This window comes from Leptidea sinapis, chromosome 44 (assembly GCF_905404315.1).
Source record: "Leptidea sinapis chromosome 44, ilLepSina1.1, whole genome shotgun sequence".
Lineage (NCBI taxonomy): Eukaryota > Metazoa > Arthropoda > Insecta > Lepidoptera > Pieridae > Leptidea > Leptidea sinapis.
In genome coordinates, this window is record NC_066308.1 from 1933382 (window position 1) to 1949047 (window position 15666).

The window sequence follows — 15666 nt, forward strand, 5'->3', positions numbered from 1 at the left end:
CTGCCCCAACGGCCATTTGTCCCCCGAACTGCCTTGCCCACTGCCACTTTAGTTTCGACTTTGGTTCTCCTAAGTCCTGGTTTAAAGAATTAAAATGGATATAGTGTGTACTTTACGGTACTTTAATGCCCCAACGGCCATCTGTCCGTCGAGCTATGTAGCAGTATTATGTCGGTTATGCACTCGCCCGTGAATTGAAGCCCCGATGGACACACGAGTAAAGTATCGGCAACAAATATAGCTCCACTGTATCTCTACATTCGTTCGTTAAAGGCCGAAATCGGTGAACGTAGCTTTTGTCGCGGGACAAAAACTTCATGAAAGTAGTGGAAATCTTTAACTATATTGAATTTAAGGACAAACGAATGCACGGTTCACCAGTTCCTATGGGATTACCGCCGGCCACAAGCCGAACCCCATTCACAGGAGTGAAGCCAGAATAGCAATAATGATTGCACTGCATGACGACAGAAAAACCGAATCGTTATAGTGCAATCACGATACGTTAAATAGATTTTGTTTGATTGCGCCTCAAAAAAAACATTCAACAGAGATTTATTTGAATTGCCTCAAGAAAATCAATAAACATAACTTCTTTCAGATATCACATCAGTGGGAGGCTCCTCTGGACAGGATGCCGGCCGGCTAGATTATGGGTACCACAACGGCGCCGTATTTCTGCCGTGAAGCAGTAATGTGTAAGCATTACTGTGTTTCCGTCTGAAGAGCGCCGTTGAGCTAGCGAATTTACTGGGCAAATGAGACATGACATCTTATGTCTCAAGTAGACGAGCGCAGTTATAGTGTCACTCAGAATTTCGGGCTTATCAAGATCATCAACCAACAGCTGAACGTCCTGCTCGCCTCGTCCCTTATTGTCATAAAAAATATCAGATTACGTGATTATCGTGCACTTCCTGATAATAAACACCTTCCAAACTGCCCAATTACCTCACCACAAAGTCAATTAGTAATCGAGGGCAACATTTACATAACGAGGCATTATCAAACAACCAGTCCCAATAAAACTGCTGGTTGTTGCTCCATGACACATTATCAACGCATGACCTTCGCAAAAGTGAAACCTGTTCGATTCCAACTCGATTTATAAAAACACTGTTGTCCAAGTAAATGCGCGATTCATTAATTATTAAAACCATTTGAACGCCATTTTTAAATTGCTTCTACTTTTGTTTTAATGTATTTATTTGATATCTGTTCTGACTATTTCGATGATAGTTGGTAGTTGGAGGTATTCGAGGACACTGAATTGAATTATCAAAGTTGCACTTTCAGAAACTTACGTTGAGGTCTATTGAGCGTGCTAAGACTTTTTGATTATGTTTGTATAGCCAATTAACATCTGAAATCATGCTGAGCTAAAGCAAAGACAGCCCAATGCAAAAGTGAAGTTCTTGTTTTATCACACTCAGTATCAGCTAAGTTTTACGTTGGTAAGTAAAGTCTGAGCACAAGTCTATGTACGCTATAGATATCAGTCTTGGAGTTAAACGAATTTTTCTCGAAAATGATGGCGATAGCATATGTTGGATAGATTTAAGCTGCGACTGAAGGTATATGTGGGACTCGACAGTAAAAGCTCATAGCCTGGGTTAACGTCTTTTTCAGCAACCTTGAAAAAATATGAACCAGGTGCCATTCGATTCGGAATAGTATGCAGATAATAATGCAGATAGTAAGTTCTGATAGCAAGAATTGCATAAGTTATTAAGTACTAAAAAAGGAGGTTGGGTTTTTGCAAACATCTCGCAGATTTTTGTAATCTAAAAATAGAAATTATCATAAATATAGTTATGACGCACCAAAATAGCGGCGCAATACTGCAAGTGCTGACAAATAAATAGAAGTGAAAAGCGAAAATGACGCACACACACAGATAGATTATAATACGGCAGTTGTTATGAGATGAAACAAATATCGGCGAGGTGATTGGCTACGGAAATTGAGAAGTAATCATACGTACAATTTTTTTTATGATAATAAGGGACAGGACGAGCAGGACGTTCAGCGCGTGGTAATTGATACGGCCTGCCCATTACAATGCAGTGACACTCAGGATTCTTGAAAAACCCCAAAAATTCTGAATGGCACTACAACTGCGCTCGTCTCCTTGAGACATAAGACCAGTGGGAGGCTTCTTTGCACAGGATGCCGGCTAGATTATGTGTACTACAAAGGCGCCTATTTCTGCCGTGAAGCAGTAATGTATACACATTACTGTGTTTCGGTCTGAAGGGCGCCGTAGCGAAATTACCGGGCAAATGAGACTTCACATCTTATGTCTCAAGGTGACGATCGCAATTGTAGTGCCGCTCAGAATTTTTGGCTTCTTCAAGAATCCTGAGCGGCACTGCATTGTAATGGGCAGAGCGTATCAATTACCATCAGCTGAACGTCCTGCTCGTCTCATTCCTTATTTTCATAAAAGAAATACTTATTTTATGGTCTTAAAGTAATAATATCTGCAATATTTGTATGTAACTATATTATTGAGTGGTAAGAGCGCTCGCACGGAACGCGAGAGGCCGTGGGATCGTGTCCTGCATCTTTCAAATTTAAGATGTGTAACTCTATTATCGGTATATTTTTCTTTGACTGACAAGGCTCCCTAAGTCGACTCGAACCGACTGTACCCGTGCGTGCGAACGTGCGTTACACAACTGAGGGTACCAGCTCAGTCTCAATCAATCATCATCATCAGCCGCAAGACGTCCACTGCTGGACAAAGGCCCCCCCCAAAGATTTCCACGACTATCGGTCCTGCGCTGCCCTCATCCAACGTATTGGCGATCTTGACCAGATCGTCGGTCCATCTTGTGGGGGTTTTACTGCCCCAACGGCCATCTGTCCGTCGAACTATGTGCCCTGTCCACTGCCACTGTCTCAATCAATACTTAGGTATTAATATACCAAATCTAGTTTTCACTTTAAAAAAAAATTAACACGATAGACTGTTCAGTTACAAGATATTGAAATCCGATATACAATGAAGTCAGACATAACGTTGTGGTTAAAACAATTAAAAATTAACAAAACTCATTCCCTTCGCTGTTTAGCGATTACTTTAAAAAGAGGCCAAATCCGAGTCGGACTCGCCCATGAAGGGTTCCGTAGCAGCAAGTAACTTAATATATAAGTTATTGTAGTTCGTTGTAACTTTGATCGATGTTTTAATAATAGTGCATTTAAAATTTGAACTTTCTTGTAATGTATATTATATATATTTTTTTAGTTTTATCATTCCCCTATTTTAGAAGTTACAGGACACATTTTACCACTTTGAAAGTTTCAATAGTATAATTCTTATAGTTTAGAAAAAAAAGGTGGCTGTGACATACGTACGGACGGACAGACAGACAGACATGACGAATCTATAAGGGTTCCGTTTTTTGCCATTTGGCTACGGAACCCTAAAAAGTATTTCAGTAAAACGTGTTGTGTAAAAGAAGATATTAAGATTAAAGCTGCTCCACACATCTTAAATCACATGATCGCTTGTGTAAAGAAAAGCGAATTAGCCGGCGTCACGCTTGGCCGAGCGCTACGAAAACAATGCATGCAGTGTGTGGGCGGGAGCCGGCAGTTCACAGCACACAGCCACAAGTCGTGACTGTGGAGACTTCAATATTATGTAAATCCGTGCGCGGTACCGTTGCGCTGTTTATATGTGCGGTCACGCGTCGCTTTATATCGACACGACGTGAATACGCTCTAGCGATTTAAAATTGTATTCAATATTGAATTGCCCTCTACTCAGTGTTATATATCATTTATGCATAAAGTATTAAAGTACCACTTATAAATAAGTTTTCATATAATTTATTACATACATTTTTTTATTTACTCAAGTACCTAAGTTGAAGCGTTTAAGCATTTTGATACGTCACTTTCCAAAGATTATATTGACATTAATTTAAAAAAAAATGATAAAGCTGTAAAGGTTGAATTCAAATAGCTGCAATGAGTTTCTTCTCATAAAAAGCAACTGGTAGTGGTGGTAACTGGTAAAATGTATTAATACGACTTTGACATTCATTAGTAGGAAGTTTTAACCTAAATGAAGATATTGTACCTGTATGAGTTTGGATTTGTCAAAGAAAATAAAAACTTGACTTAGTGAATTTTTTTTGCAACTTCGTCAATTACTTTTAGCAACTTCACTGTTAAAGTCAATCAATCGAAGAATGAAGATGATGATGAACATATATATACCGAAATAAAATCGGAAATACGAGACGTTCTCAAGGATAATTGTACAAATACAACATTTATCAACTGAACAGAGGACTAACAAGATATTACCAAACTATTAAACGTAGGCATTATAATGCATAACAAAAGTTTTCAATTAAGCTTTCACAGTATAAAATTTCATAAATTTTAAATTCGGCGAACTAAGAGCGGCTCCACAACTTTGTAAATTAACTTCATATGATAATAAATTCAATTAAGGCTCAAGTCGAGCCCAGACAATAACGAGCCGACGGAAGCGAACCAGTTTCCATACGAAATATTAATGCACCGAATCTCAGACGCGTGTTTATAATACAGATGAAATGCATTGGGACCACGTTGTGATATTATTATCAATTTTATTGCAAACTAGGTGACCCAGCAAACGATAGTTAAACCGTTCCTCGAACATTACAACATTACTTTATTTTTCCAAAATTACATCAACAATTACATCAGCTACCTGACAATAAAAGTTCCGTCAAAATAGGTCCAGCCATTTCATTGATTAGCCGTAACAAACAGACTATTTTGGTGTATGTACCATATATATATATTCATATACATGTAGTAAAAAACGGTTATTTCAATATTACAAACAGACACACCAATTTTATTTATATGTATGTATACATAAGACTCTAACACAAACATCGTTGATCGTCATTTATACTGTCATGTTAATGAGTAAACAAATAATCGATACAACCAGAAGAACGACTCTTTGGATTTCATTTTTAGGGTTCCGTACCAGAAAAGGAAAAAACGGAACCTTATAAGATCACTTTGTTGTGCGTTTTTCTAGCTGTCAAGACCCTTTATCTTGAGAACGCGTGGAGGTATCGAGTTGAAATAACGAAATATTCAAGTCTTTTGAAGCTGTGAAAAAATTAATCTACTAAGTGAACGTAAAAACAAAACCTATCTGACTATTAAGATAGATAGTTTTCAATTTATGACTAAGATTTTTTGATTAATGATTCACAAACCATCCTTACACATACAATGAATTCAAGCTCTAATGGTTGATGCATCCAATATAGGATAATGTATGTCTAAATACAATTTGTTCCTTATTACTTTTAATGAAATATTCAAAACGCTTTTAACTTTGAACGCAATTCATATATTGGATGTAGCACACTCTCTACGGCAGCAGCAGTGCTCTACTTTTTCCGAACATACGGTAGACTCTGTAATTTAATAGAAAAATTTACAGTAACGATTTTAAAGCGCTTATTTTGAATGAAAATAAGTATAGGTTCCTAATAATATGAACCCTCGATGTGTGAGTCTGACTCGCAATTGTCGGGTTTTTTCAAATTTCATTTAAATCCTTAAACATTTTAAAAGCACCATCAGCGTCTCTTTATAAATTTTAATTCTTGAAAATATTTAATCAAGGCAAAATATATCTAGCAGAACAATAATTACGCTTAATGACTCAAGCTAAAGAACATGTTTAATAATATGACCAATGTCAATATTAAACAACATGCATAGCTGTTGTTTGCTTGAGTATACTATATTGAATAGAGCGCTACAGAGACGCATCTGTTTATGCATTAAAGTTACACCTAGATAGTTATAGATAGTATTTTATATGATTCACGCGAGTGTTACACATTTAAATAAAATACTTTTAAAGGGTTGAAACGCGTGTATTTGTAACTGTTTTTACATTAGATTTTTGCGTAAAAGTTACTTTTTTATTTTAGTTAACCCGACGTTTCAAGATCTTTCCAGTTATTGTTTACAGGGGGACTGCAGATGCATTTCATCTGCAAAGTTAAAATTACTGTCAAAGATAGTATTCGTCATAGTTGTCATTGTGAAGCCATCGAAATTGAAAAACACCCAAATTTCAATAGAGATGATGTTCTAAAATTATCTAACACCTGAGATAAAATAATCTCTAAATTAAAAAAGAAGAGGACACTGTCAGTAAACACATACATTAACATTACCTCCGAGGAAATAAATGGCGCTAAACTTCATAATGACAAAAAACTATCTTTGACTCATTTCATCTGCAGTCCCCCTGAAAACGAGATCTGGAAAGGTCTTGAAACGTCGGGTTAACTAAAATAAAAATGTAACTTTTACGCAAAAATCTAATGTAAAAACTGTTACAGATACACGCGTTATAATCCTTTAAAAGTGTTTTATTTAAATAGTTATAGATAATTAGTTTTCGTGAAAGGAAAACTAGCACAGGTTTTAACTTCAACATTGTAATGGTTGAATAGTGTGATAAATCTAGCTGTAAATTGCGAAGGCAACGCTTTAATTAGTTTGCCGCGCTCTACTTTCGACTATTTCATTTCACAAATAATGAGACTCTATTCATTTTGTTTTCTGGAGTTGAAGAGCTCAAAACTCGACGGCGATTTCTAGGAAACGTTTGCTAGACGGCCACGGCGGAGTGACACCATTTCAGTGCACGAAATTAATTTATTTTGTTTATGTTTCCAAGATAATCTGATGGCTAAGCGAGTTTTGCGTAATATGCATTTTCTCATAAAATATATAATTATAGGATAACTCAACAATAAAAGTAATTCTTTAACCGCTACAACAAGAAAATCGAAGTAAAATGTGCGATTATATAAAACTAAACTGGAACAGACAACAGAAAAACTATTACGTATTACAATATAAAATATTTATTTGAAAAAAGTAACTTAACGTAATATTTTTGAATTTATCTCCGAAAGTTGCTTTTCATCGCTAGGACAAGAATTGAAATATGATATATTCGAAAGTAGATCATAGATATTTACTCTAAACAATAGGCGCTATCCTTAGTAATATTCAGACTTCAACGCAACAACATTAAAACATTTTATTCTTAATAAATGTGACACAGCAGCCGCAAAATTAATAACTTGTCCAACAACATCTGGAAATAACACCCGACAAATAACATATAATATTTATTATGAAGTCGTTGATGTCTTATAAAACTTGGCAACGGAAGAGTATTATAATTAAAAAGGCATTTTACAATTCCAGTATTGAAACGAGCAATGCCCCGTTGATTTTGGCAACAGACAAACACAAAATATTATGAGCTAAATAGTACGAAAAGCCACATTAAAATCGCTGTAGTCTGATATTAGCGTGTACAAACGCATTAAAAAATAATGCTATACTATAGTTTAAAAAAAACTAAAAAACACGCTAAAAAGAACAAAATTCTCTTTGGTATTCCAAACTTCCTAATATTAGATAAACAGGTTAAAGATAAGTTTGAAATGTTTGAAGTTAAGGTTGGAATTTCAAATTAACATCATTTCCTGCCGTATAGACGATAGATGAACATTTTATAAATTGACAACAATCTTATTTTGCAAATTGAAAAATGGAATAATTTTATCAAATTAATGTATTGTCATCGGTCCTCGATAAATCTACGAAGTTTGAAAGAAATCTGGCCGTTTAAAGAGCAAATATACATACAGGTGAAGCAAATAAAAAGCGTATAAAAATACAACAATACAACGTGTAGATATTGTTTTTTTTTTTTATTAACAAGGCCTCTCTTGACGTTCCCAGTTCCCGGAGAAACAGCGATGGTGTTTGCGCGTGTGTCGCGAATTATTTTATTTACAACTACAAGCACACCGTCTGATTCATTATATATATATATAACAATAAATTTGTTTTTCCTTTGATGTGTCCATACATAATTTCTATGAGAGAATTTATTGACGGTTTGACAATTCTGCTGTGAAACAATTTCATTACGACAGCAGGATGCATATTTTACGAAGTAATTTTTGATGTTATGATATTTTAGTGACAAATTCATATAAAAACATTATTTTATTGATTATATACAGAACAACGTCTGTCGGGTCAGCTAGTATTTAGGTATATATATATAAAAAATTGCTGTTCGTTAGTCTTGCTAAAACTGGAGAACGGCTGGACCGATTTGGCCAATCTTGGTTTTGAATTATTTGTGGAAGTCCAGAGAAGGTTTAAAAGGTGAATAAATATGAAAACGCTCGGAATTAAATAAAAACAACAATTTCATTTTCCGTTGATGTAGCCCCCGTCGTTCAGAAATCAAATTGAAAGAATAATTTAAAATGATAATTTTAATTAGATTTTTTATATCTTTCCAACTTTCTCAGGAGGTAAAAAAGAAACTTAATTTTAGATAACTATAGTTGGTAGATTACTTACAGTTGTTATCTATCTATCAGATTAGAACGATATCTTCATTTAATATTAAGTTAATAATGTTTAAAATAAATTATAAGTACTACGTGCTTAGTCATGTGTGCACGCAGACAAAGTCGCGAGTATCAGCTAGTTCGTTGATAAAAACACAAAAACTGGAACTGATTAAATCACAAGCAAAAAGGACTTCGTCCGATCGTCCATCGCTACCCAAGCGAGGCAAAAGTGGTTCAAATTCAATTGGGCCATTAACCAGTTTTTACAAACAAATCTGAAACGTTCCCAGCGTGTGTACTGTTGAATTCAGCGATTCTCGTGTATGAGCGCGATTGTGTATCGGAGTTTATCACACGGCGATACGATAAGACTAATTCCGTGAGGTATTCAAGTGAAATATTTGGAATGGTCTCGCCAAGGGCAACGGTCATAAATGATGTAATCGCAATAGCTCAAATAATATTGGTGACAAAATTTAATTGCCCCGCAGCGGCCAGAACACGGGCTCGACTCTAGTAACCTCTATAATTGAGCAAGATGACATCATGATTCGCCTCGCTATCAAATCTTTACATACATTTCACAATTTTAAAACTACAACTGACCTTTCTTCGCTTGCTTCTCGCGCTCCTTTTCCTTCTCCCTGGCCTTCTTCTCCCTTTTCTCGCGCTCCTGTTTCTCCTTTTCGAGCCTCTTCATTTCCTTCTTCATCTCTTTCTCGTTCTTCTTCGACTTTGTGTCGTCGATCTTCTCGGAGAGGATGAAGGCTCCGGATTGTACCTTCGTATTCACTTCCTCCTTGGGTCTCATATCGTATCACAAGCACAGTACACTCACTTGATATAAATATAGGAGTCCCTACGTCTGTTTTCAGAGATAGGGGTATTGCAATATTTTGTTCACTAGATAGTATATCGAGCAGAGACGGCGCAATTGGCGGAACGATATCGCTTTTATCACTGACACCTTCGCGTTGAGCGAACGTGAGAAGCCCTCTGTTCGCACAGTACCGAGAACCGACCTAATCGAAGTCTCGAGGAGTACTGACTACTGAGTGCCGCCGCCGCGCCAAATGCTCGAGCTTCCCTCCTCGCTGCGCACGCGCACAAAACTTCTATAAATAAAGCTCGACTTCCTACATTTTATGGAACCGACGATTTATGGCCGTTGAACCCACGGATACTTTTCGCGAAGACGTGACTGCCTGGTCTACACCGTCAATAGTTGGATGCCAAGGTTACATTGCTTATCGCTTTCGGATGCAAACGTCATAGATAATAAATTGATGTACGTTCCGCAATTAAAAAGTAATAAAAATTATTGGACAAAAATACGATCTTATCATTAAACATATTTTGGAAAATAATCTAATTATTACGAACTTGATTGCATAAATAAATAGGAATAATATTTTAATTTGTTATATTATTATACTTTTATTTCAGTAAGAATAAGCAGTGCATTCTTAGATAAATGATTTGTAAAACAATTAAAATGTACATCTTGACTTAAAAGAGTGGCAATGAGTTTATTTCCACTTCTTCTCATTAGCTCAACCCTTTACGAAGTAGCGGTAAATTCAATAAGAAACAATATTTTTATTTTTTTTTGACATTCATAAGTGTCATTTCCGTGACCTACATGAATAAAGTGTTTTTGAATTTGAATATATAACAATTCTTATTGTGTTCTCTACAGTGTAAACAACTTCTATTATAAAACGTAATTTTATATATTTAATATTAAACAGAAATAAATATGGGAATCTAATGTTTGTGTAATGATAATAAGTCGTTAAATAAGTTTTTTTATGGAAAAGGTTCTTTTAGCCGATTATAGTTTATATGAAAAACATTCTGCTAAGGAACTAGAACTCGCGACCTCTCGGGTTTCATCCGAGCGCGCTGCTCCAACTGAGCCAACCGTTCGTAAATCTTGGTATGTCTTGTTCAACTATTAAACTGACAGGTTGTGACTTCATCTACAGGATCCACTTCACAGTTGATAACCTGCTCAACTCCAATAATTGCATATTAGGAAATTGACTTGAGATGCACAGAGTTGTGAACCTTTAAAGTGTTTTATTTAAACATATCGTTACTATGGAACCCCAAAATTATTATTAATAGGGATGGCCTTAAGGGTCCATTGTTTTCCTAATTTTCTTTATGGAAAAGGTCCTTTTAGCTCTCTATAGTTCTTATGGAAAACACCTACAGAGTTACACCAATCTCTTGCAGTCAGTTTATTTGAACAATTTCTTGTTTTTAATGTTACAACCCTCACTACTGGGATTAATTACAAATAAAAAATTTGAAAACAAAATTTTATGAACGATGCAGGACTCGAACCAAAGACCTCTCGCGTCCCGTGCGAGTGCTCTTCCAACAGAGCCAACCGTTCGAGTGACGTATCGTTGATAAAATCTTGTATGCTTTGTTCAACTCTCAGGTTCTTCAGATTTTCAAGAGCGACATCTCAAAGTCAATTTCCTGATATGCAAATATTGAGGTTAAGCAGGTTATCAACTGTTAAGCTGTACTGCTACTGTATCGACGCAACACGAGCGGCGAGAGGTCGCGTGTTCGAGTCCCGCATCGTTCATACAATTTTGCTTTCAAACTTTAGTAGAGCAGTCAGTTTATTTTTTCACCTGTATATATCAATACATAAAAATAAAATTGGATTGTCTGTTTGTAATATTGAAATAACCGTTTTTTACTACATGCACCTATATGAATATATATATTATATTCGGTACATACACCAAAATAACATTTTTTACAATTTTTGTCTGTCTGTTTGTTCCGGCTAATTGAAATGGTTGGACCGATTTTGACGGGACTTCTATTAACAGGTAGCTGATGTAAGAAGGAGTAACTTAGGCTTTATTTTAGAAAAATAAAGTAATATAATATGTCGGGAACGGGAGCGAAAACGGCAACCGGAACTGGACTAGGACATGAGGTAATCTTAAATTCCAAACTTGCTTATTATTAAATTATTTATTATTACGGCTTTACTCACATTTTTGTTGGCACCGACTTACTGGAGTAAGAGGTGGGACTTATCACGAACCCACCACACTCACCCTGATGAAGGACTTCCGAATGTTCCGAAACTACTCGGTACCGACAAAAACGTGTGTAAAACGTATTAATAAATAATTGCTTATTATTTTTAAAAACCCTTTATCAACATAGACGTCGCGGGCATCAGCAAGTATATAATAAACTTATACCAAACAAAAAAAAATATATCGAATAAGGCGTAAATTTGCGGAAATCCATAACGATACAAATGATTTAAGTTTTCTTTAGTGTTAATTCCGCCAATATTTGTTTTTAAAACAATTCGACACGTGTTTCGCCTCTACTCTATTGTCAGTACATTTATGAAAATTTAATATATGTTCACAAAAATCGTCACCTTTTTGCTCTTAATAGTGATTTTCATTATTATAACACTAGAAATAAGGGATTGCTTGTAACTAATTCTAGTAGGCTTCATAAGATACATAATAGCTTTAAGGGTAAATGTATACACTTCTACAATAAAGTCCCAGCCACTGTTCAGGCATTGTCTATAAATAAATTTAAATGTTTTATAAAAAAAATGGCTCTGTCGTAAATCCTATTACTCCACTGCTGAATATCTAAATGATCGGACAGCCTGGGACTAGATTGTGATTATTTTATAGCAACTGTACAATATTGTATATTTTTATTGAAAAGAGCGCAAAAAAAAAGAATGCTGGGAGAGTTTCTTGCGCCGCTTCTTCTCTCTCAGAGCGCCATTTGTTTCCGAAGCGGTAGTAGTATCTAGTAGTATAAGAAATGACATCAAAAAGAATTCTAAAGGAATCAATTTTGAGAAAATAAATGCCTTTTATGCCTTTTTACAAGAGGCATCCTCAGGACGTGTTGTCTCGCCAAAATCTGGCACGAGACTTGGCGGGATTAACACTAAAGAAAACTTAAATCATTTGTAAAGTTACACCAAATAGTTAAATACAATGTTTCTCGATCTGTCCGTCACTCATTCCAACCCACGCACAATTAAATGGAATTAAAAGAAACCAATCAAAACGCAATCCAACGCAACCCACTAATTGCAAGTGCATCAAGACAAATAACATCCGGAATGAGTCGGACAACTGTTGACAATGAAACAAAAAAGTTGTTTTGGAAAGTGGCGGCCAGTTGAGACGAAACGAACCGCCCGGGCCCGTGGGAAACTGATACGCAACATACAAGAATAGAAAGCAAACATATTATTTTTTAATATTTTTTTTAAGCTATTGCATAGCTTCTATCGCGGGCCTTGAGCGTGGAGACCGAATCCAGAAATTCCGTAACGAAAATAACCTAACACTTACTTACTAGATGTATATAAATATTTCGCCACGGTCATTTCAGTTGCCGTGGAACAGCGGTTATCACGTATGCTTTTTGTGCAGAAGGTCCCAGGTTCGAGCCTGGGGTACGTCTTGATTTTGAATTAATTTCTTTATTTTTTTTTATCACGTTTTTTTATTTTTCATTATTATGACAAGCATTTTTATTTAGTTTAACCTGTCCCGTTGTCTATCTGTAACCATATCTTGCAAGTTAAATTTTATTCACTTCCCGTTTGCTTTTTTTTTAAATTGATTTTAGCAAAAAAAAAATCTGCATAAATAAAATAAATAAATAATTATAATTGCATAAGTTGATAAAAAATGCTATGCAATAGCTTTACCGCGGCAGTCCCCGAGTGCCACACGTCTTTTTTTATGATAATAAGGGACGAGACGAGCGGGACGGACATTGCAGTGCCGTTTAGGATTCTTGAAAAACTCAAAAATTCTGAGCGGCACTTCAACTGCGCTCGTCACCTTGAGACATGAGATGTTAAGTCTCATTTTCCCAGTAATTTCACTAGCTACGGCGCCCTTTAGACCGAAACACAGTAATGCTTACACATTACTGCTTCACGGCAGATATAGGCGCCGCGGCCGTTGTGATAACCATAATCTAGCGAGCATCCTGTACAAAGGAGCTTCCCACTGGTATTATATCTTAATATATATAAATTACGTGACACATTGTTTGTCCGCGATGGACTCTTAAGCTAATGAACGGATTTTAATAGGGAGTACTTCATGGGGTGCAGTTTGGTCCAACTTGAGAGATAGTATAGTTTTTATTTCGATTTGGGACACATAATTATTTTTATTTTCAATAATTGTTTTGTACGGACATATTTTCTATGAGAGAATTTATTGATGCACGGTTTGACAGTTCCACTGTGAAACAATTTCATTATGACAACAGGGAGCATTTTTTACGAAATAATTCTTGATGTTTTGAAATATTATTGGCAAATTCTAATAAAACAGTAACAAATAAACAGTTTTTTATTATATACAGAACAACGTCTGTCCAGGCAGCTGGTATATATATATATGGAAATCAATTCAAAATCACTTTATTCATTTAGGTTAAGGAAATGACATATGAGTTTCAAAAGTTTTCGTTTTATATTTACCGCCACTTCGGTAAAGGTTGAGTTTTAAAGAGAAGAAGTGGCGATAAACTCATTTCCAAAGGCATAAAGGCATAGATTTTCCCAAAATTGATTCCTTTAGAATTGGTTTTGATGTCATTTCTAATATACTACTACCGCTTCGGAAACAAATGACGCTCTGAGAGAGATGAAGCTGCGCAAGAAACTCACACAGCATTCTTTTTTGCGCTCTTTTTACAAAATATACAATATTGTACAGTGGTTTAATCACTTAGAGTCCGATCACTTAGATATTCAGCTGTAGAGTAATAGGATTTACACTAGAGCCTAGAGAGATTATTAACAAATTTATTTATAGATAATGCCTGAACAGTGGCTGGGACTTTATTATAAAAGTGTTTACATTTACCCTTAAAGCTATTATATATCTTATGAAGCCTACTAGAATTAGTTACAAGCAATCCCTTATTTCTAGTGTTATAATAATGACAAAGCACCCTAAAGAGCAAAAAGATGACGATTTTTGTGGACCTGTATTAAATTTTCATAAATGTACTGACAAATAACAGTCATAATGACGACCTGTATAGCCGAGAGGTTAGCGATCCTACCTACTAAGGTCCCGGGTCCGAATCCCGGTAGGTGCAAGCATTTATATGATGAATATGGATGTTTGTTTCCGAGTCATGGTTGTTTAAATGTATCTTTAATTAAGTATATTGTATTAAATATATCGTTGTCTTATAACCCATAACACAGGCTATATATGCTTAACTTGGGGCAAGATAATTTGTAAAAAAAATGTGTGTCAATATTATATTATTATAATATTTATATCTCTCTTCATTTCTTTACTCACTCTTAAAGTTACTTACTCTTGTCTCACCACATTTTTAAATCGACATTCACCGTTTTAAAAATTATTTCAATAACAATACATATGTAAATACATACGCAAAGTGATGCAACAAATAATGAAAATATGAACTTAAAATGGATCAGAAAAAATAAACACGCCATTGAATGTCAAGATGCCACGCAAGCTAATCTAATAGTTGCCGTAATATCCTCCCTGCGTCGTAATTCTCAGTACTGAGGGTCGTGACCACCCTTCTGTATCACTTTCTCTCGTATGATCGCTCTCCATCTATTCCTGTCTCTGGCCGTGTGAAACGCATTGTGAACCGTAGAGTCGAGGGCGGAGTGGATCAGGTCGGACCATCGTGTTGGACTGCGTCCACGAGGCCTCTTCCCATCTATTTTGCCGACCACAATGAGCCTCTCAAGGTTTCCATCGTCCTTCCTTGCGATGTGACCGAAGTATTCTAAAACTCTGCGCAGATATTCGGAAGACAATCGCGAGGAGATCCTGAGTTCACGCCGTAATATAGAAGCTGTAATTGTTCTTAGGTAGTGCGGTATCTAGTTGTAGCGCAGCGGACACAAATCCTTAATCTAAACTAAATGGCTCAGCGACACTCAGTCAACATAATATGTAAGTGACATTGAAGCAAAAAAATCCAATTGTAATGAGGACGCTAATGGTGCGGTTGTTTGCGCGACCAGTTATCGTTAATTACATCGGTGTAACGCTAGCCGCGACACAAAAACCTACGTTTCCCAGGAGACAGGCTCAGTGGAGCGTGAACTGGACATCGAGCGGCGGGTCGCGGGGCGCTGCGGTCACGGACACCGCGACCAACTTGAATACTGACG

The 15666-nt window shown here is 36.1% G+C and overlaps 1 protein-coding gene across 5 annotated transcripts in view; it reads right to left on the minus strand.

Moving 5' to 3' along the window:
- LOC126977166 (actin-binding LIM protein 2) overlaps positions 1-15666 on the minus strand; it is a 166838-nt gene that overhangs the window by 124964 nt on the left and 26208 nt on the right. For 4 of the 5 annotated variants that reach the window (XM_050825862.1, XM_050825861.1, XM_050825860.1 and 1 more), the window contains exon 1: positions 9048-9514. The exons of the other annotated variant lie outside the window; for it this stretch is intronic. In XM_050825862.1, the coding sequence (XP_050681819.1) occupies positions 9048-9252 (205 nt within the window). In that variant the 5' untranslated portion in view covers positions 9253-9514. Of the gene's footprint in view, positions 1-9047; positions 9515-15666 lie in introns of those variants that run through there. 5 annotated transcript variants of the gene reach the window in all.